This window comes from Saccoglossus kowalevskii, chromosome 4, assembly GCF_978046115.1.
Source record: "Saccoglossus kowalevskii chromosome 4, keSacKowa6.1, whole genome shotgun sequence".
Classification (NCBI taxonomy): Eukaryota; Metazoa; Hemichordata; class Enteropneusta; family Harrimaniidae; genus Saccoglossus; species Saccoglossus kowalevskii.
In genome coordinates this window covers 30,881,730-30,905,025 of record NC_140644.1, presented here as the reverse complement: position 1 = coordinate 30,905,025, position 23,296 = coordinate 30,881,730, and the positions used below count along the sequence as shown (strand labels likewise).

At 34.9% G+C, this 23,296-nt stretch overlaps 4 protein-coding genes across 6 annotated transcripts in view; 1 reads left to right on the top strand and 3 right to left on the bottom strand.

The window, feature by feature from the left end:
- Positions 1 to 22,934, bottom strand: part of LOC100369974 (phospholipid-transporting ATPase IA-like) — a 74,740-nt gene extending 51,806 nt beyond the window's left edge. For all 3 annotated transcript variants that reach the window (XR_014929106.1, XM_085498060.1, XM_085498061.1), the window contains exons 1-2: positions 22,725 to 22,934; positions 2,431 to 2,548 (exon numbers count right to left, since the gene is read on the bottom strand). Coding sequence is in view for 2 of the 3 variants with exons in the window: in XM_085498060.1 (XP_085354186.1) it covers positions 2,431 to 2,548; positions 22,725 to 22,779 (173 nt within the window). In the remaining variant the exon portion in view is untranslated. The remainder of the gene's footprint in view (positions 1 to 2,430; positions 2,549 to 22,724) is intronic.
- LOC144356967 (uncharacterized) lies at positions 3,638 to 5,777 on the top strand. Its single transcript, XM_085498147.1, has 2 exons — positions 3,638 to 4,239; positions 4,466 to 5,777. The coding sequence occupies exons 1-2, from the start codon at positions 3,638 to 3,640 to the stop codon at positions 5,775 to 5,777; spliced, it is 1,914 nt and encodes a 637-aa protein (XP_085354273.1).
- LOC146747354 (uncharacterized) lies at positions 6,089 to 7,306 on the bottom strand. Its single transcript, XM_085498607.1, has one exon. It carries the CDS (start codon positions 7,142 to 7,144, stop codon positions 6,581 to 6,583), a length of 564 nt encoding a protein of 187 aa, XP_085354733.1. The 5' UTR covers positions 7,145 to 7,306; the 3' UTR covers positions 6,089 to 6,580.
- On the bottom strand, positions 7,344 to 15,294 carry LOC100378477 (uncharacterized). The gene is made up of 4 exons (XM_085498143.1): positions 15,289 to 15,294; positions 8,545 to 8,868; positions 7,966 to 8,061; positions 7,344 to 7,793 (listed from the first exon to the last, which is right to left on the bottom strand). Exons 1-4 carry the CDS (start codon positions 15,292 to 15,294, stop codon positions 7,344 to 7,346), a joined length of 876 nt encoding a protein of 291 aa, XP_085354269.1.
- Positions 22,935 to 23,296: the final 362 nt, after the last annotated feature.

Here is a 23,296-nt window from a genome sequence, read left to right as displayed (position 1 = left end):
AAGATATCATCACAAAATGAACAAATCTGAGAGAGGACCACATGTAGTACCTATATATGTAATATCAAAGCAATTGGACTTGCGGTTTTCAACAAGAAGTCGAAAATATCACTTTTTACCAAAAATGACAAACATATTCACCAAAATTAGAGAATTGAAGACATCAACATGAAATGAACACACCTAAGAGAGGTCTCTACCCAAGGTACATATACACCAAGTATCAAAGCATTCAGGCTTGTAGTTTTCAAGAAGAAGTCGAAAAAGTAAAACATTGACACGGACGACGACGGACAATCACTCATATGATAAGCTCCGCTCGACAAAGTCGACAGCGAAGCTAAACACTGCCTTGATATTGATTAACACTGATCAATAAAAGCTCAAACAACCTCCTGACTTGTCATCTACATACGAATAGGGATTAGGTTTATTTTTAGTATCCGTGTGTGGAGTATCAATGACTAAGTGTAGAAGAATTTTTTTGTGTAAACCACATTAACTACTGTAGAATACTTTATTTTCGCTTGGAATTTATTTTCGCTGAAGGGATGATTCCGTGAAAATAAAATCCAGTGAATATACTTTTTCTCCTATATTTCACATTCAACTCATCAAAAATCAGTGAAAATAAATTCCATAAAGAACGCCCAAAAAGTCTTTTCAGTGAAAATTAATTCCAGCGAAAATAAAGTATTCCACAGTATGTGTGAGATAAAGTTTTGTTAATTTGTAACAGTAATGTTTTCCTAATCATAATCATAAGGAGACATGGATAATTAAAACAAGTGCACGGGAAATGGTATCTCTGCGTTGAACCTTTGTAATCACAAATGATCCTGAATAAGATCAATTTTTACATTTCTAACGGTTAAAACATATTCAGTTATTTTGCGTAACTTTATCACAAATATCTCGGTACTTTGTACTATTTCCAACAGGGGGCCATATTAGGTTCAAATGAGGATGAAAAGAGTGTCAGAGGCAGACAAACTTTTTTTTTCTCCCGAACAGAAGCCAAGCAATTAGCATGTAAAAAGCATATTTTCCACTCCACCTTTTTTTCCTTTGAGACATTACACCCAGCGAAGTAAGGGCTGACACAACCAAGAATCAGGGAACACATGTACAGATAGCATATCACATACTGTATATTCTTCTCAGTCTCAATACCACAGAATAATAGTACAGCATAAAATGAGTTCATTTCATGTCACACAGTCAAACTATCAATTTGTGATCAACCCCCTTTTACCCATAGATGTTACTTCCTCTAAATATGGACATTTACAACAATATACTTAATAGTGTACACAACACTTTACCATGCTCATGAATTATAATCCAAACCAAGTAGTCTCTAGTGAATTCATATTTAAATAACCCTGAATTCAACACAGCTGTACAACTTAATAAATGACTGATGGGTTCTAGTGTCAGGTCTAATTACTATACTTTCCTGTCTCTATAAATATATTGATTAAATTGCGTTTTCGTTAGTTTTATAATTGAAACAATTTTTGTATCATCTTATTCTCTTTAATCAAATATTTGACATGAGGGTAATTTTATTTTAGCAGATATAAAGAATATATTAACACATTCAGCAAATATCAGAAGACAATTATCATCTCTGTTCTTTCTTCACCTATTTCGAGTAGATTGTAAATTTCCAAACTGTTTTACGTAACCATAGAGACATCAAGTAAAAAGGGGGCTGGTCCCTCCCTCCTGACTATAGGTTGTGCAGTATCTCACGAGAAAAAATCATTGTCAGTTTAGAGCACCTCCCCCATAGTAATCATATTCAGTTCTTTACTAAAGGATGATTCTTCACACATTTCTTTATAAGCAATAACAAATATTGCTTCACAATCTATACTTCAAATTTATATTAAGTACCAGGATGTGTGACCTTTACCCATAGTAAAGTACCAGGATGTGTGACCTTTACCCATAGTAAAGTACCAGGATGTGTGACCTTTACCCATAGTAAAGTACCAGGATGTGTGACCTTTACCCATAGTAAAGTACCAGGATGTGTGACCTTTACCCATAGTAAAGTACCAGGATGTGTGACCTTTACCCATAGTAAAGTACCAGGATGTGTGACCTTTACCAATAGTAAAGTACCAGGATGTGTGACCTTTACCAATAGTAAAGTACCAGGATGTGTGACCTTTACCCATAGTAAAGTACCAGGATGTGTGACCTTTACCAATAGTAAAGTCTCAGGATGTAGGCCCTTTACCCACGGTCAAGTACCAGGATGTAGGCCCTTTACTCAAACATTTCTGAAAATCAATTCCATGACAAAAAATTTGGCGAAGACAATCAAAAATAGCAATAAGTAATAAAAAAAACCTTTCATATTTGGCAATTTTATTTTATTTATTCCCTGAAATGTTTATAAAATAACTTGACACTAACCTGACAGAGTTATGCACAAATTTCACTTCCTGGGGTCTGTTAAGGTTGATGATCCGGACTTCACTACTTTCTGGCGGCTCTGTGGCACCAGATCCAGCGTCATCTCTCTCTTGTTGACCTGTAAGATGCAAACAAACAGTTAAGATAATGTCAGGAAGAACACGATAAATAATCAGATAAACTGCAAACATTCCCATCTTTTTTCATGTATCATTCTATGAATCAGTTTAAGGTGGATATCAACAATGGATTCTACAAACTAGTATATAAACAATAGTAATGCAACCACTGCCTTTTAAGCTCACTATCATTAAACCAAACACTTAATTTTCACTGTTAAGATTTGTTCATAATCAATAATTTTAGAAGAGTTCGCAGAATTAGATTTTACAAATGTTATGCTAGCTCGTTTCAAGGACCCAGTAAAATGTTTGCTGCTCAAAATTTCTTGATTATAACCAACTGAAAATGATATCACCATGGAACTAAGCTGTTCTAAGCTAAAGTAATATATGGCACTTTGCATCTAGCAGATACTGACCAGTCAACATTATACCAACAAATCACAAGAGTTGATTTAAGATGATAAGACTCGGCTGCATAAAAAGGAGAATAACCACTTTTATCATTTATCACGGCATTTGGAGCTTTGGGAGGATATGTAGCTTACATCATCAATGACATCACTGTTGTCATAGTTACAGAGCAAAAGCTTTTTGGCCAACCATGAATCAGCAGATTGACAGTTATGTAATGTGCGACTGTCATTAACAGTGATGAAAAAAGTCATTATCAGATAGCAATATCGTCATGGAAACAACACAATAAATCCAACTTTGCATAAATAAAAAAACAAAAACATAATGCAACTTGTTTTCTTTTAAAGCAATGTTTTATTAAAAACTGGTGTGATGTTTGCTGGAAGCAATGGCGACTAAGGACTAGATAATAAAAGAACTTGTCTGTTTCTGTACTTTCTGTACTAATTTCCATGTTGAAGTACATTAAAATTTGCAATGATCAAGTTGAGCTTTCTGCACTGACAAGAGTACAAGTTCATGAGACACATTTGTCTATGTAATGTTTAAGGTATGTCTATGGTCACAATAGCCTTTTTGCGCATTCAACCGGAAATGCTTAGTGCGCATGCGCACCATCCAACTTGACCTAGTTGGGATACGGAAGTCGTCAGTATGATATTTATACCATGGCGATAACAGACACGAACTTGATGATCAAAGATCTGAAGAAAAAAACAGTGAAACAGCTTAAAGAAATTTTAAAATCTAAAGGTGTGAAGACTGGTGGCAGCAAAAGCGAGCTGGTTGCAAGGACTTTGGTTGTTTTTTCCGCCGATTCAGAGGCAAGTTCATCGAGAACGCAGGCAACAGAATCAACGCAGTCGCGAGAACTAAATGCTGAAGATGGCATTATTGAGCAAGAAAATGATAGTTCCTGGTCAGTGGAAGGGTTGCTACGTAGAACTCATGGTAAAACATGGTCTTCTGATCTCAGACTTGCCCCGATGCTCACGTTTGTGCAACTGTACAATTATTTGGTTGTGACGTCCGCTAAATATACACCAACTTTCATGGAAAAAGTTGGATACAAGCAGCTGAAGGCATTTAAATTTTTTGCGGAAGGTCACGTAACAAAGATCGAAATATTAAAAGAAGAAATTACAGCAACAGTGAAAGGAAAAGTGAAAGCTATATTATTTTTTCAAGTGCCCGGTCGACTTCGAATCAAAACAAATCTAGACAAGAGGCACTTACCATGTCTCACACCTCAAAAAATTATACTTTATTGGTATTGGGTGCAGTTAAAAATAATTTCATTTCAATAAATTATATAGACGTCACGTATTATGTTGCAACTGTTTTGGGAATTATGATTTATTTCTAGGGTATATTGATATATTTTTATGGGAAATATATTATGTTCCTGTGAACAAAAATTTAAAGATTTAAACTTGCATAACGTTGTTGACATATATTATTGAAGTTAATAATAATTATATTATTATTTATTGCAGTAAAGGTATCAATGCACTTGGTAAGTGTAACCATGTTACGGCACTGCTATTTGCATTGGAAGACTTTTGCCGTAAAGGATTACATGAAAACGAAGACCCAGTTTCATGTACAAGTACCCTATGCCAGTGGACTAAGCCAAGAACCCTGCAGACTACAAGTGCCCCACTACATGATTTGACAATAAGAAAATACCAATACAGTCAAGACTATAACAAGAAACCATCCATCAATCTATATGACCCCAGAGCACCACACCAAAGACACACTGATGGTGAAAATGTTCAGGTACTTTGTCAAAGTTTTCAAGAATCAGTCGGACAATCATCACTTTTTTTATTCCATGATGTCCAGCCATTACATGGAAATGCTAAACAGGCTGTTAAGGCATCGGACATCATTGAAGACCAAGGGTACGAGTTGCCAACAGAGAATATTGTGAATTTTAATACCGAATCACAAGATAGTGTACCATCCAATAGTGCTCTGCCATTCAGTGACGAGTATAACATTAACACTTCACACTTTCATGAAATTGTTAAGTTTGTGGCATCAAGGAATGCAAAATCTTTGTCAGAAGACAATATTAAAGCAATAGAAAAACAAACACGTGGTCAAGCAGGAAACATCGCCTGGCAAAATATCAGACGGATGAAAATGACTGCGTCAAATTTTGGAAAATTTGTCAAAAGAAGATGTGAGCCTGACAAGCTTCTGCATTCACTGTTGTACAGACCAAGCTTTTCAACATATGCAACTGAATATGGTCGAAAACATGAGGCAGATGGTGTTAATGCGTACCTCTCATACAAGCATGAAAATGGTAGTCCTGAATTACAAGTGCAAGAGGTAGGATTCACAATTTGTAGACACAATACAGATTATGGGGCAAGTCTGGACAGGATGGTTACAGATCCAACTGAGGCTGTCCACACTGTAGGAGGCCTGGAAGTAAAATGTCCCCCCTCATTCCTGAATATGTCACCTGAGGATGCTGCCAAAGAAAAGAACTCTTTTCTGAGTCTCAACAATGGTGTAATCATGTTGAAGAGATCCCATAATTATTATATACAAGTACAAGGACAAATGTATGCAGCTGGTTTACAGTGGGTAGACTTTGTAGTATGGTTTGGTGAGGGCTGTAATATATTTGTTCAAAGAATAAAGTTCAATGAGGACTTGTGGTACAGTTATTTTCTGCCAGCCCTTAATCATTTCTATTTTAGGGCTTTCCTTCCAGAAATATTAACCAGTCGAGTGAAAAGAGGGATAAAACTATATCGCCATGGGGGTTGGAAGCCATATAGAAAGTAAGTCTACTGTAAAATTAATTATATTGGCAAGAAAGTGTTTGCAGTCAAAACATGTTATGTACAGTATATATATGCCATCAAGTGCTGACTTAATTTGTTCTAAATTTTTACTTGAGGGAGAGGAAGATGGCTTGGAATTTTTCATCTGTATGTAGAATTTTTTTTCAATGTCATATCAAAACATATTTATTTACATTGACATTATTTACACAATTTTTTTTAAGTCAATATTTATTTGTGAGCGATATGGGAGCTTTGTTTATTTGATTTACTTTCATACATATTTTTCTGATGGTAACATCATATTAAAACTTATTTACATTGTCATTTAAGTTTATTATTTACATTGATATTCTGAATGGAATTATTTACATGTCATCAATATAAGTGCTTCATTTACGTTTACACACTTGTAAATAAAGAAAATTGCTGATAACACAGACCTGGTGTCTTGCCTCAAAAATCCACAACTAAGATGTGGAGCTTCTATTATTAAAAGTTACCATAATAACTCTATTATTTAGACAGCCATTTCTTAATGATATTGGTCTTTATTCACACCAACTACCGTAGATTGACAGGCTATTATTCCTTTACTCGATCAGATCAAGTTAATGGTATACCTCATAAGACAGTTAAGATCGTGCCATTTGGTAATTTTGTAATGAAAATTGAAGTACAAAGTTCCGATGCAAGAAATTACCCTGGCTAATTAATAGCGTTATTATGGTATTTGAAAGCTTAACACAAACCAAGTGTAATAAAAATACACAATATATTTGACATTTTATTGTATAAAAGCAATTAAACAGTTTTCCATGTTTTTGGCACTAAAAGTGGTGAATGAAAATTTGTGAGATATGAACAAACTGTAAAAATCTGGTTAGTGACCTTGGCTAAAGTTAAAGGGATGACCCCATCCAATATATGATAATTTTTAATTCGGCCTATAGCACGTTCTACATGAATACGCACAGATGCAATATCCATGGTATCTTGGACTTCCCTAGCAGTCAGCTGTGCTCTGGTGCCTTTAAATGGAGGAATGTTTAAATCCACCCCTGCAGGGAGAATACCTTTAATTTCAAATCCCCTATCGGCCATTACATTGTCGCCAGACTCCAATATCTCACACAGACCAGACTTCTTTGTAATTTCTTTATCAGATATCCTACCCCCGTACAAATCAGAAATGAAATTTACTGCGCCATTTGGAGAAATACCCACCAGAGCCTTAAATGTATTGTGGTGTTTGTAATTAGACCACGTCTGGCTTTGCGCTAATAAAGATGTGGGCACTTCAACAAATAACTCTGTACAGTCAATAATAATTCGCGTGGTTGGATACTGCACAAATTCTGCTGGCATGGTATTTCGAATCTGAGACTGAGTTGGGAATGGAAAAAGTAGTTTTAGTTCATAATACAAAAAATTGATCCATGTAGTAAAAATTCTTGAAAATGTACTGCAACTAATATTAAATCTATTGGAGATATCTTCAACAAATAAGCCTAATTTTAGTCTAACCAGTACCATAAACAATTCATTTAAAGTACAAGAGGTACGTTTACGACCTGGTTTCCCTCTGCCCAAAGTCTGATAATACTGTGGGTTCTGACGTAGTTTTTGAATTTCTCCAGTACTGTAAATTTTCAGCCTTACTCTCAAGGAACTTATAAAAAGCAATCAGTGCATTATATGATTGAAAACCTGTGTAAAAGTTAACAGCTTTGTCATCATTCTTAATACTATCAAGAGTAAATTCCCTACTGCGATACGACTCTACCTCTGCTGTCAGATTTGCAATTCTAGCTTTCAAATCAGTTAGTTTATCAGTCTGTTTTTCAAGCTTCTCCACTAAAGATTTTGTGTATGATTTCAAAGAATCAATGTCCATATATTCTGCAGGTTTCGTTACAGGAAAACAATAGTCATGTTCAGTTGGTGGTACAGTGCTGACAGGTATATCAGAGACATCATACTGGGTTCCCGTGTCCACAGTAAAACTCTTAGGTGTCTATAAAATAAAATAAAATACAATTGAATTATTTATTCAATGACACTCGTAGTAAATCTATGAAGGTCTGCCAAAATATTGCACACAAAGGGAAGGGGTCACTTGAAAGCTTGGCAAGTTCTACTATGTCCACATTTTCACTTTGTATACCTTGATGTAAAAATGTTATTACCTGTTCTGAAATGTGAACTTTAGACTCTTCATCTTTGAAAGCATCAAGATCAGGTTCTGCTGCCAACATCGCCAATAATAAACTGTTTTGTTTTCCCTAAAACATATGAAATATATTATGTTTTTATTCATGGTTCAACATTGTACTAAAAAAGATTAAAAAATATAACAGAAAGAAGAAAACACTTTCTGTTTTTGTGCATTTTATATCTGGTCTGGTCTAATCGCATTTGCAGAAAATATTTAATTAGAGAGAAAACGTGCAATAACTACTATAACTGACCAGCACCTCTTTGGGCCAGATTTGCTGTCTGTACATGGGAAAAGCATTGTCATGGGTTCATTTTAGTGTTTTTTAAAGCTGTGTGAAGGTGTGAACACCACTTCAGAAATAATAGGGCAAGCTGTGAAATCATTGTTCAGGTTGACATAAAAATGATCAAGACATCCTGTAAACCTACCCTAAAGTTGTTAGTGTATTAAATTAAAAATCCGGTAAATACTTCCACCTGTCAGTGCCATGGAAAATAGGCAAAGAACTGAATCGTGACAAACAAGCTGTCAAAATATTACTACTTACTATCTTTCCCCTGTAAACAATTTTACGTCTAGCAGTCTGAAATGATTTCTTTGGCAGCTCCAATGTTGGCACATAGCTTTTTGATTCTGGAATGTCAAGTTTCTTCCCATTCTCAAAATGTCTGCTACAAATACGAGAATGCTGAGAAGGCCTCCAGTTGTCTTCTCTCTGTATAGCATGAAGAAATGCCTTGTACCTTCCAATGGGTTTCCTTGGAATCGTATAAAATGAAACATTATCGCCACAAGTGTTTCCCTTTCGAGGTTTTGACTTGTTTGTACACCCGGGGACACAGCAAAATCCCATCATCGATTCAAAAGCCACCTAACAAAATAATAAAGAGTAGTTGTCATTGGAAAAAAATGAGTACTCAAACTGTTAAAATTCATGGGGCGAAATGACATAAACGTTACAAAATTTCATCGTGACGTGAGTACTAGTATATCATAGCTTGACCGTGACAAATTTGCCGATCCTCTACAAAAAATACTGCCCAAAAATATTTCTAAAAGTTCATTATTAATCAGAGTATGTATCCATGCTATGTACTCTATTCAAAGTCCACGAAATGTGAACATAAAACGTGAATGTAATACTTACCCGACAAGACGTTTTGCTCTGACTTCCGTATCCTAACTAGGTCAAACGGTCAATTTGCATACCGATGCGCGTGCGCACAACGGGCTTCCGGTAGAATGCGCAAAAGGTCTATAAGTCATATATGAAACATACAGCATACAAAAATTGCAACTTTTGATTTATGTGTGCATCTAATGAAGATACCAGTAACGAAAACAAATTTCTATTTGTTATATTACCGGTAGTAGTACCAAGGATATACAAGACGAAAGGATGGAAGGGTCTGATATGGAGTAAAGATGAAGAAGTCACACAAATAAATGTAGCATTATGATCACAAATTCGCTAGAGAAACCTACATTTTCAAATATGGTGATAAAAATTAGTGATTGTATGTGAAAGAAATGATCTGCATTCATCTCAGACTATATTTGGTAATGTCATCACATATTCGAGGTATGTACGGTACCCTCTAGAAGGCATTTGAGACCAGTTTTGAGACTCTCCCACAGAGGAAGATGCCGTTTGAGACCGTGTTTGAGACCGATTTAGAGACTCTCGGATGCCACATAGACCGTGAATGAGACTGTGTCTGAGACCAGCTTTAGAGACCGTCAATTCGCGCAGTCTGATTGGACAACCCTCTGACATCCGAAATTGTATTCTCTACTCTTTTCACCATAGATTTAGGAACAGAAAAATTGTTGACAGACTTGTTAGCTACGAGAAAATTAAGACGCTAAAAAAGAGAATAGTTTGACGACATACAAGACTGTATTATTATGATGTAGTGTATTCTGAAACATGAAGCTCGGAATATTTAGTAACTGTGTTGATTGTTTGTAGCAGTTGACGTAATCGTTAACAAACCCGATATTATTCAATAAAACAGGCGCAAAATTCACCCAATTAGCCAGTTAACGGGTAGTAACAATGGTCTGTGTCCATCGATAACGATCGTATTTGAGTTGCAAGTGTTTCTTTATTTGTCAATGCTAGGTTGGGGCGAGTCGTGGCTCCATGGGTGAGTGGGAGTACGTCATAGTTTAGAGAAAAGTTCCGCGATTTGCGTTCCTTAAATAGTACTAAGTATCAACAGAGGTGCGTGAAACCGCAGCTACGGTGCCCAAAATAGTCACAGGGGCTTGTCGATTTTCGCGCTCAGTCGACAAGCCCCTGTGAAAATAGTCGGCGTCCCGGCAACCAGGAGACGGCTGTTCATTTCCCTTTATCTGTAATTAGTTCTTGGCGCCATTGAGCAGCGAACGAAATTACGTTTGTTGAACGTTGGGTCGCATATGCACGAGTTCCTGTTTAGCGAGTTAACGTGTTTTTACCGATGATAACTACACTTCTGTGAATATTTCAACGCTGAGATGCCCATTTTCATTTTAACGAAACATATTACTACTGGTTTATATTTTGTGTCCATCTCTAATTTTATTTATACAAGTTAAAATGGTTAGGTTGAAGTGCTCGGGCTCGTACATCTATTTAGCCCTAAACCTCAAACCCAATACACAGCCCCTCTATCCCGGTCAAGCAACGCCAGACATTTTTTTTTGTTTCAATCCGGGTTGCGGTTAAACAAACTTCTTGCCCACGACAGGGATAGAGAAACTCGTCACAAAACATGTACTTTATTTCTTCATATATTCTATGACTTCGTGTTTATGGTTTATCTCGGAAATGTGTGCTCTGTGTCCGAACTACACCAGTAACAACCATTGTAGTTTTCGTGTCCATTGTGGCAAATTTAACACCTCTGTGAGGTGTGACTACTTTTGAAGCCTTCTATTGTTTTCACCACGGTTACTAAAAGAGACTGTAACCGTGTTTTCACGTAATCGGCGGCGCGTGACGCAGGAATAACCTTTTTACAGGCGTGACCACGTATTTTTACTAACGTAAAATAAAATATTTACCATGGCTGTCTGAATTTATGACAGACAATTATTCACACGTTCAGATGTTAACAGTGTGTGACTGTTAGTGAACAAGAGACAGACTAACTCCACCATTAAACAATGAAGCAAACAATTGTCATCGAACTGTTATTGGCGAATACTAGTACATAATTTACTAACCATGGGCTTGGCGGAGCTTAGTATTCTGATTTGACTGATTATTCAACGACAGCAACTGTCAATCGTTCATTAAATGTAGATAGTCCTAATCTTTTGTTTATGTGTATAGTTACTGATTTGAGCCCTGTAAAGTGAAATAAACAATTTATTTTCGGTGACGAGGCAGCTTGTTGGAATCCGTATTCAAGTCGGGTATACTAGTATGCACAGTTCATTCTAAAGTGACACGATCTATGCTGCAATGTTCAATATATATATATTCACTTACATAAATTACGTTGCGTAGAGTAAATCTCTTGTCTCTGAGCGACCACATTTTACCCCAGACATGGAGCTAGAAAAGGATCTCTTTTTACCTCCATGCCACTAAGAAAACTGTATATTCAAATAATATTTATGTTGATTGTCCTTGCATCATCTCAGACCCAGGTGAAATGAAACGCATTCGTTCACGGATTTGACCTACATGTATTATCATAGTTTAGCTGCTGTATTCTTTATGATTTGTATTTTCTTTTCTTTACTATACTGCGACCTCTGATGGCATAGTAGTGTAATAAAGTTATTATTATTATTATTATTATTATATTATTATTATTACTAATAATATTATCTTCCATAACCTCACAGGCAAGAGTGTCTTGAATCGATTACCGGGTCGTAATATTTTTTTATCGTATTCACGTACGTGTTCGTGCCCATGCCTCATTTTATTATTTTGGCTAGGCTGCGCAACGACGAAAGAACATCAGCGGCGACATTGTTTACATTTATACTGGAACTTGCTACAAAGTATCATCTAGGTTCCCACGCAATTTTGAATTTGATTGATAGGTCGTTCACGGACATCAGGCAGAGAAATACGAATTGTGAAACTGCTTAAGATTTCTTTCGCAGCCACAGGTTATCGTCTATTTTTTGACAAACTAGAAAGAATTACAAACTATGCCGATCTAGTCAAACGCAAGAATGCGTAAATGTGCATTTTTATCGGATATATGTCAATTTGGCCCAAAACGCAATCACGGCAAAACTTGGTCGAGCAATATCACGACAAAATGTACTCTGTCCTTACTCATTTTGCATACGAAATTGTACGTGAATGTCTTATTGTAGTGCTTCGTTGATCCACAGTCCCTCTAGAGGGATAAAGGGGGACTGGGGTTGATCACTATAAAAATAATCATTCTCGCTACTATCAGGGGTGAAATCTCTTTCTCTCGGGTTCTCCACACTGTCCGGGGGGAAACTCGTCTCGACTCTCTATCTCGTCCCCTTGAGGTACGGGATCAGGAAAGTCACTTATACTTTACAGTCAAATAAGGCACACACAACGAAATACGTTTCAGCTCTCGTCTTAGTCGGTCAATCGAGCACTCTATCAGACACAGAGCCCTGGGGAAAAATCCCCAAGACTCTCGCAAGGCTGACCCAAGACTAGCCCAAGACTGGACTGCCTCAAGGCTCGCCCCTGGACTCTCTCGGACTCTCGACTCGACTCTCCAGGACTGCTCTCTCTCTCTACTGCGTCTATCGTGCTCTGTTCGTCAAGACCAACTCAAACTCTCTTTATTCATTTTCAAAACTCTAACCAATTACAAAGCAGTAAAAAGACTCTAAGGCGTAAACTTCAATCATAAAGTCAATCACTAAGTACTGAATACGTCATATCTTTTGATTAATCGTTCACTACATTAATAACTATGGAATACCAACTGTCAGAATCGCGACGGATATCTCGTAATTAGTTCCAAACCACTGAGCCAAGTTCCGTCCAAAACTTCAAATAGACCTAAACGATGACAGACATAACACAGCAATTCAGCTAATAATCAGTTAATTAAGTCGGTCAACAGATACGCGAAAACAAATTCATGACACTACGATCCGGAAATAATGAGATAGAACATTACCGACTAGCACGGCGGCAGCGAATCTCTTTCGCTTATTTATTCAGAATTATGTATATCATAACTACAGGCAAAATTGTTGGGAACGGCTTACGGCTTCTGAATGCCGTTTATCGTTGACAAGTTGATTTCAACCGCCGGCTGTGTTTTCAAACAGACACTTTATATTCTGTCTGGTTTTGACGTTGCAAAGAAGTTCGTGTGTGTTTTCTTTCCTGTGATTCCTTTCATTGTATTGTCTAACACAAACAACGCACTCGTGGCGTTTTTTCACCTCATTTGCAAAGTACCGGTAGGCATTTTGAAAACAATGTGGGTGGAGCTTTCAGTGCCGGCAAATTCGAAACTCAACGCTTTTGAAACCCATTTCTCCGGCAAAAGTAAATGCTCTAGCTGTAAAATTCATTACTATTTTTATTTATGGCTTCCCTGGACATTCACGGTGCCACTCACGTTTGAAAAATAGAAAATATAATGCAATGAATCACTGTTTCTCGTGTTTTGTGGAACTTTTAGTCACCGTTGTTGATGTGGGTGAGGGCGACTCATTCGAATAATGAACTCCGCCCGCACCTGTTTATATACCATGTCGGTCTTTATAAGTTTAAACACGACCTTTTAGAAACCCCAGACACCGAACGCGTTCAACCTGAAACATGTATATGCAAATAGTGACGTTAATATTAATACAATTACATGGCGAGATTATTACCAGAGTTCATAATACTAGTAATAAGATTGATTTGCATTGTAACCGTAGTGAAAACAATAGAAGGCTTCAAAAGTTGTCACACCTCACAGAGGTGTTAAATTTTCCACAATGGACACGAAAACTACAATGGTTGTTACTGATGTAGTTCGGTAACAGAGTTATTTTCCGATAGAAACCATAAACACGAATGCATAGAATATGTGGAGAAATAAAGTACATGTTTTGTGACAAGTTCCTCTATCCCTGCCGTGGACAAGAAGTTTGTTTAACCGCAACCCAGATTGAAAAAAAAAAATGTCTGGCGTTGGCGTTGCTTGACCGGGATAGAGGGGCTGCGTATTGGGTCTGAGGTTTAGGGGTAAATAGAAGTACGAGCCCGAGCACTTCAACCTAACCATTTTAACTTGTATAAATAAAATTAGAGATGGACACAAAATATAAACCAGTAGTAATATGTTTCGTTAAAATGAGAATAGGCATATCAGCGTTGAAATAATCACAGAAGTGTAGTTATCATCGGTAAAAACACGTTAACTCGCTAAACAGGAACTCGTGCGACCCAACGTTCAACAAACGTAATCTCGTTCGTTGCTCATTGGCGCCAAGAACTAGATACAGCTAAAGGGAAATGAACAGCCGTCTCCCTGGTTGCCAGGACGCCGCCTTTTTTGGGCACCGCCAGCCAATGGTAGCTGCGGTTTTACGCACCTCTGTTGATACTTGGTACTAACGGCGTAACGCAAATCGCGGAACTTTTCTCTAAATTATGACGTACTCCCACTCACCCATGGAGCTAAAAATCTTTTATTTCGCCCCAACCTAGCATTGACAAATAAAGAAACACTTGCAACTCAAATACGATCGTTAACGATGGCCACAGATCATTGTTACTATCCGTTAACTGGCTAATTGGGTGAATTTTGCGCCTGTTTTTCTGGATGATATCGGGTTTGTTAACGATTACGTCAATTGCTACAAACAATTAACACAGTTACTAAATATTCCCAGCTTCATATTTCAGAATACACTAAATCATAATACAGTCTTGTATGTCGTCAAACTATTCTCCAGATGAGATATTCATGTTGTTGTCACGTTTTCTTTTCTCTTTTTTTAGCGTTTTAATTTTCTCGTACGCTAATAAATCTATCGACAATTTTTCTGTTCCTAAATTCATGGTGAAAAGAGTAGAATACAATTTTCTGATGTCAGATGGTTGTCCAATCAGACTGCGCGAATTGACGGTTTCTAAAGCTGGTCTCAGACACGGTCTCATTTCCGGTCTGCAGGGCATCCGCGAGTCTCTAAAGCTGGTCTCAGACACGGTCTCATTCCCGGTCTATGTGGCATCCGAGAGTCTCTAAATCGGTCTCAAACACGGTCTCAAATGGCATCTTCCTCTGTGGGAGAGTCTCAAAACTGGTCTCAAATGCCTTCTAGAGGGTACCGTACATACCTCCATATTCACAAAGTGTGTAATACACACGATTCACGTCTTTGAATACGATAATAACCTCACTCATTTTTGACTCCCATGTGCGAAGCACATAATGGGAGTCTTTGCAGTTAGTGTGTCTGTGTGTGTGTATGTGTGTATGTGTGTCCGATTGTTCCACTGCTATCTCAAGAACCATACATCGGTTTTTGATGAAACTTGGTGCATAGATGCTCTGGGCCAATGCACAGATTTGATTAGGTTTGGTAAAAATCCATGCTCGTTAATTACCTAATTTGCATGATAATTAGCTGATTTTTAGCTGTTCTATGACTGTTCCACTGATATCTAAACAACCACTCATTGGATTTTGATGAAACTTGGTACATAGATGCTCTGAACATATGCGCATTTTTGATTAGTTTTTGGTAAAAATCCGTGCATATTAATTACCTAATTTGCATGATAATTAGCTGATTTTTAGCTGTTCCATGATTGTTCCACTGATATCTAAACAACCACTCATTGGATTTTGATGAAACTTTGTACATACATGCTCTGAACTAATGCTAGGTTTTGATTAGTTTTTGGTAATAATCCGTGGATACTAATTACCTAATTTGCATAATGATTAGTCAATTTTCGGTTTTTCCACTGATATCTCAAGTACTAATCATCACATTTCAATGAAACTTGGTACATAGATGTCATGACACTGCACAGACCTGATAGTTTTTATGGTAATATCAGTACATATTAATTACCTAATTTGCATAATTAATTAATTTTCAGCATTTGATATAAGTAGTGAGCATTACATTTCAATGAAACTTGGTACTTACATACTCGAGGACTATGCAGAGATTGATTGTTTCCGATAAATATTTGTGCATATTAATCACCTAATTTGCATAATGATTAGTCAATTTTCGGTTTTTCCACTGATATCTCAAGTACTAATCATCACATTTCAATGAAACTTGGTACATAGATGTCATATGACACTGCACAGACCTGATAGTTTTTATGGTAATATCAGTACATATTAATTACCTAATTTGCATAATTAATTAATTTTCAGCATTTGATATAAGTACTAATCATCACATTTCAATGAATCTAGAATTATGCAGACCCAATTAGTTTCCGGTAATTATTTGTGCATATTAATCACCTAATTTGCATAATTAACCAACTTTCACACTGATATCTCAGGTACTAAACATCACATATCAATGAATGTACATGGATGCTGTAGGACAATAGACAGACCTGGATAATTGTGGGTTAAAATCTGTACATATTAATTACCTAATTTGTATAATTAACCAATTTTAAGCTTTCACATTGATATTTAAAGTACTAATTATTCCATTTCAATGAAACTTAGTACAAAGATGCTCTAGGACAATGTACAAACCTAATTAGTTTGGGGTAAAAATCTGTTCATATTAATTCCCTAATAAGCATAATAATTCATAATTTTTTGGTTCTAATCACATTTCAATTAAACTTGGAAACATAGATTTTCTGTTACATTGCGCAGACCTCATTAGTTTTACACTCAAATCTGTTCATATTAATTTTCTGATTTGCATAATTAGTTTTCAGCTAAGTAATTTCAAATTTTATATTTAATGTGTCTCCAATACTATCAGCACATGGGAGTTCTTTCTAAGCTTTCTTTGATTATTTATGCAATAACAAATTTCCATGCATCCACTGTGTTCTCTAACGAAATGGGATCATTTTCAAGCATTCATAAATCACGAGAGTTCGCTTCTTGTGAGATATTCATTGGATATCATATGGTTAGTAAAGTTGTATACCCTTATCTAACAAATCTTATCTATTGTATAATTTGCATACATTATGTAACTGAGTAACAAGTACCTATGGTAACAAATTAAGCATTCAATAAAAGTGAGTTTCAATCTATCTAAAGACCGAGTCAGATTATGAAAGCAAGTATTTCTAAACAAGATATCTTTTGATGGTTCTTGGGTTTTGAGTGGTCAACCTCACAAATAATATAAATGAAAGCTGAGTTGATGAGAGTTTCAGAGGAAGTGCATGTGCTTATAGAGGGAAGCCAAATTCAGATATGTAAATAAACTAGCAGCCTGTCGGCTGAGATAGCTCCGCTGTTATCAATGCACATTTCAATAAAAGAACAGAAGATATCATTAGAAAATGAACAATATGTATGGTATTAAGACAATCAGACTTGCTGTTTTCAACAAAAATTTGAAAATATAACTTTTTATCAAAAATATTCATTAAAATTAGATAATTGAAGAACAAAATCATCACGAAATGTACAAATCTGAGAGAGGTCTACCTGTAATACCTATGTAGTATATATAATATCAAAGCAATTAGACTGCGGTTTTTAACAAGAAGTCGAAAATATCACTTCGTCGACTGCAGAGCTAACATAACTCTAATAAATCATATTTTCATGATTATTTCTTGCTTGGTATTCACATTTGGTGAACTCCATGGCCCAGCAACGGTGTTAATTACTCTAATTGTATCATTACTGGACCAATATGAAGTCACACAGAATCATAAGACAAACAGACATTTCTAGAAATGAGTGAGTTTGTAAAAGAACTGATTAGCATTCATCTAGTACTAATCATTGTGTTCATGTACATTTGCATTCAGCCTGCATTATGTATGTGTTGTTTTTTGAATATAGCAATAATCTTACTTATATTACGCAATCATATTTTGTGCATACATATCATTTAGTGATGCTACAGCTTAAGATAAGTTAGATGCATACAACTCTTACAGAATAAGATTTTTATTGTGTATCACTGAACTCATATACGAGTTGCATATATTTTTATAAGTTCATTGTGGATTTAATCAGATGCACATTGCATGACGGTTGTGCCTTAAAAAAATATGCAAGTCAGGCAGCAGGGGAGCCATAGCATGGCATAGCTATTCAGATATAAATAATTTATGACAATGCCTCATACCTCTCATTGCATCATATTTAATTGCACACACATTTTAAATTTAATTAAAATTCCATTAATTTAATCAATTAGAGTTAAGAAGTAATATTAAATGGTGGTAATTAAACTTCATTTAAAACATTTCTCAGACTATTAACACACTACAAGCAATAAGATTAAATCTATTAAATAAATAAATTTTCAATTCTAAATATTTTTTAAATCACTGGAACTGCAAACACATGTTACATACAAGTGAATGCTAGGGATTAAAAATAACAGACATTCTGGCTTGGATTACAGTTAACGTGATTACACAATGAACCTCCATGATATCTGCCTGTTGTGTATGAATTACATATGCAAGGAAACTCTTGCCAACTCTTGGCCTCAGGCCTCAATAAACATTGATCAAAATGAAAAATATTGGTTAACAATAAATGTAAATAATAATAAATATATTTAAAGGTTTATAGTTTTTACATAACCCAATTCATATTTTGATTTATCAAATGTATCATGTCAATACATTATGTGTTAACACCATTTGCTTGATTAGAAACCCAGACTGTAAAATGTGTCTTTTTAGCTACCATGTTATTTTAGCTAATTTAGCTAATCTGTAATTTTGCTAATTTAAGATGGAGCTAATTTCAAATAAAGTATATTCTCAAAATGAGATCAAATTGCATAAATTGCATGTAGCTATTTTACAGTTATCAATGTTACTCTTCCTCATTCTATTTTCTCACCATAATCTTTTTGTATGCTTTTCAATTACTTGATTCTTGAGTAGGAATTATTTTTGATGAGAAATTTTTATGTATTTTTTGACAATTGCTTTGTTAATTTTTGGATTAAATGAGTATAATTTCTCACTGGAAAACATTATACATGTATGTGTTTAATTTGTGGAAAGTAACAAAAATTGACTTTGGCTTTCAAACATTTAACGGTTTCAAGTAGTCAATAGCAGGGAGAAAAAGATGAAACCTGATCCATTCATGAGCTGTGAAATCTTTCAAGATAAGCGTTAATGAGAGTAGTTTGTGCCATTATCAGCTAACACATATGTTCATTTCTGTAAGCGCTTCTGATTTGACCCTAAATGTCATCAACATCAGCAAATGTTCTCCTATCAAATGATTTATAACCAATTATAATTATCTTTCAACTATTCTATTCTATTCTATGAAATTCTATTACACAGATATTGATATTTTATTGATTTATGTGTTGTACAATGTTATGTAAATTTTTGCTGGGACAAGTAAAGGAGCTCAAACGAATGAATACGTGCATAAATAAAGAAATAAAGAAATAAATAAAATAATGAATTAATAGAAATAATAAAAAACTGAAAAAATATTAATTGAACCAAAATTTATTTTCATAGCTAAGAAATTCTGTGATTGGAAAGATATCCAAGATATACTTGAGTTACAATAAAACTGGCACTGGATGCTTGTCAAAGAAAAATTTGTAATGCTACAAAAATGTTATGTTTTTTCCTGATCAACAAAAATGAAATTAATAGCTGTTGGTTGGTATTCTTATGTACAATAAGTAATCTACTTTCAGAGTCTGTTGACAAAATTTCTCCCAGATACCAGATTTTAATAATAGTCACTAAAGTGATAAACTGTTAATAACAAAAACACAAAGTTTATAGCTTGTCCAGGCAGGACTATTTCAGTAATTCTAATTCATACACATATGTATACTGGTAAATGTATAGACATCCAAAATATTTTAAACAAATTCCACTGATTGCAAAACAACTCAGCACGGAAAACAAAAATCTACCCATCATGCAGAGAGGAAAATTTCAACAACAAAGCTGTGGTTGATATCTTTCAAAATGGGCAGAATATTTATAAATTTTATATAATAAATAAACAAAATCATTCAGATAGGTATTGTGTTTAATATAGAAACAAAACAATTAAGTAGTGAAAACAAATAATATCATATTTGCCTATTTTTTTAACTGTACCTGCACGGAATTATTTTTTCAAAATATGAATTTATGTCTATTCAGTCTAAAATTAAAGAGAAATCATAGGTAGAAAAAAAAATGTGCATTTTTATGGAGAAAAAAAGATGACACCAAAAAACATGACACAATTAAACACACATACAAATCTTAGTTCAAAGTGCAAAAATCACAGAAAAATAAGGTTGACTGCAATGAAGAACAAACCTGAAAATAAAATTACACATTAGAATTGAACAGCCTTGTTGAAATGAATTCCACTATAAATCACTCCAATCTACAAGTATAGCTCTTAAAAACGTTGGCCACATATCACCAGGCAAGGAAGAATAGTTTTCCAAGAATCAAAACAAAGCAGCATGAATATTAATAGGAAATCAAATAATGCATAAAAGTGTTTCTTAAATATGTCAAATCATTAAATTAAAATAAACAAATATCGGCCCTTTATTTAAAAAAATGTTATCTTCATTGTCAGAATCAATTTTCACTTAATACACTGACAGCCAATCACAAAATTGAAACACATTGAGTTTGTAAATCATAATGTATTCTTTCCTTCACATCAATTTAAAGCCAAATGAATATTTGTAGACGCCAAATCCATCATTAAACCCAGTAATGTTTATCCGTTATGTAAATTGTGTTGATGGCCATTTACCTTTAGTGCTGAAACACATGCACAAATAAAGCAAACCCGGAAATTGACTCAAAAGTTCAAGAGTTTATATACACAATGACAAGTTACAACCAAACATTTCACTTCTATTCAAATGAAGTAGGCAGCAATCATGCATCATGTGGGTGGGGTTTTCCTTGTATTGGTGAGTTACTGTCACAAGTCTGATGGTCATAGGAAATATGAAACATATTACGATATAACTATGTTTTTCAATATAAAGAAAACCCCACTTAAGATGACTAACATATTGCTGGACAAACTACACTACTAAATTTGTTCTAATAGAAGCACATAAACATTAAATAAAAAAAATCTACATTCTTTTATTTTCAAGATTTAATGAAGACATAATTCAGCGAAATTTACTGACATAAAATTACAGCAGTTTATGATGCCTTTAAGGGAGCATCATTAGAAATGATAGGGGGGGGGGGCTATATTTCTTGTTAGATGCACTGCTAAAAAAATTATTTTATTTTATTTTTAATTATTGGTGCACATATTCCTCTGTGCTGACACCCCTAATATTGTAATGAAATCAACACGTATTGTAGGACAGTGTTGAAGAATACTGTAACCATATTTAATTTTCATTTTGCTATTTTGGCTTGAACATGCAAGTGAAATTTGCCAAATTAAATGACAAATGAAAAATCTGATTTTAAATACAATTAAATATCAAAATAATTAAGTTAAATAAATGTGAAAATTAATGCATCTACAGTAGAACTACATGAATCAGGAGATTTCTGTGACAAGATAATTGTGAATTATTTATCACCTTTAACAAATGAAACCTGTGTAATTTATTTCTACATTTAAAAGAAAATGTGATCAATATCTGTAGTGAATCAAAAATTCAGTCCATGGGGAAGATAGCCATGGCATGAAACTTTAACCCAGTAACGGCCATGCTTACACACAGGACAACTTTGATCACCGACGGTCACCTCATGTAACTGCTTGTTAATAAATATCTATAGGGCTAAATTTCAAAGTTCATAGTATGGAAGAATAGAGTATTGCATCATTTTTTTAATTTTCGTTATTTAAATCACATTGGTGATTGGTATCTCATGAACATTTGGGTAATTTTTGTAGTTTTATAAGTGAACCAGTTGGACTGCAATCAAATATTGAAGTAAACAATGATATAATAATTGGTACAAAACTATGACCGTACATATTTTAGAAAAACATGTATTAAAAAAAGAAAGCAGGAATTAGATAACTATTCTATTTATAATTTTTTTGAATGGGTGGAATTTTTGCTTAATTTGAATAAGAATACATTGAGTATATATATGCTGGTCTTGTTTTTTTTTTTATAATTGAGTAAACAACTTCACAAATATTTTATTTTTTGTATTATTATAATTTGTTGTGCCCTTATTGCTTTATTTTTTGTTGAGTTTGTCCTGTGTCAACAAAAATAGATTTTAATTAATTAGTGTCTGTAGTGTAGCCCAGACATGTTAGGCGATCCTGTACAGTATATGAATGTATTATACACACTTCATGTCAACCAAATTTACAAAGCGTGATTCTCCAAAAAATAATATACATCAAAAAAACAGCACAGTACACGTACAGTACCCAAAACTACAAATGGGCGGGGATCCATAACGAAATTCGAGATTGCACGTCCAAACAGAAAATCGCTAGAAGTTTAACTATTCAAATCAACTCACTTACAGGTTTTACAATCTAAATCTGAATTCCAAGTCGTTACACTTTCTATAACTGTGTTACTACTAAAATAGAAAACCCCGAGAAAGGCCCCACTTTTAGTTTCACATTGACTTACCTGAGACTGATCCTGACAAACGGTCAAAATCTGTTTCTTCTTGTGCCGTGGCCATCTCAATTACCTCCACCTTCAATATTCCAAAAACAACTTCACGATTTTCACGGCTTGTCCATACACAGATATTACAACGCGCTTCCCATGTGACAAACTCTACTTTGGTTAATATTTCACCGACAAGTAGCTATCGAAATGAAGCAGCAGCCATGTTTGATATGAGAGAGCTCTCATGAATATTCATCACTTCAAGTCAAAGGTCATAAGGTATGAGGGCGCTGTGCCTTTTTATTGGGCTGGCCAGCCGTGACAATTTTACAATTCTTTTACATGTAAATCTTTGTCCGACTCTAACTGTTTTAGGAAACGTATTTTTTCAGGTAAAGAAACAGCTATTTTTGATGTCAATATGGCTGCACATTATGAAATAAAATGCAGGCCCATAAAACAAAAGAAACATAATCTCGGTGATCACGTCAAGGTCAAGTATTGGCAGGGATTTTTTTAGCCTATATTACGAAATACAGCATTGTTACTAAAACGAAGTTGCACAAGCAAAACAAAACAATAATATT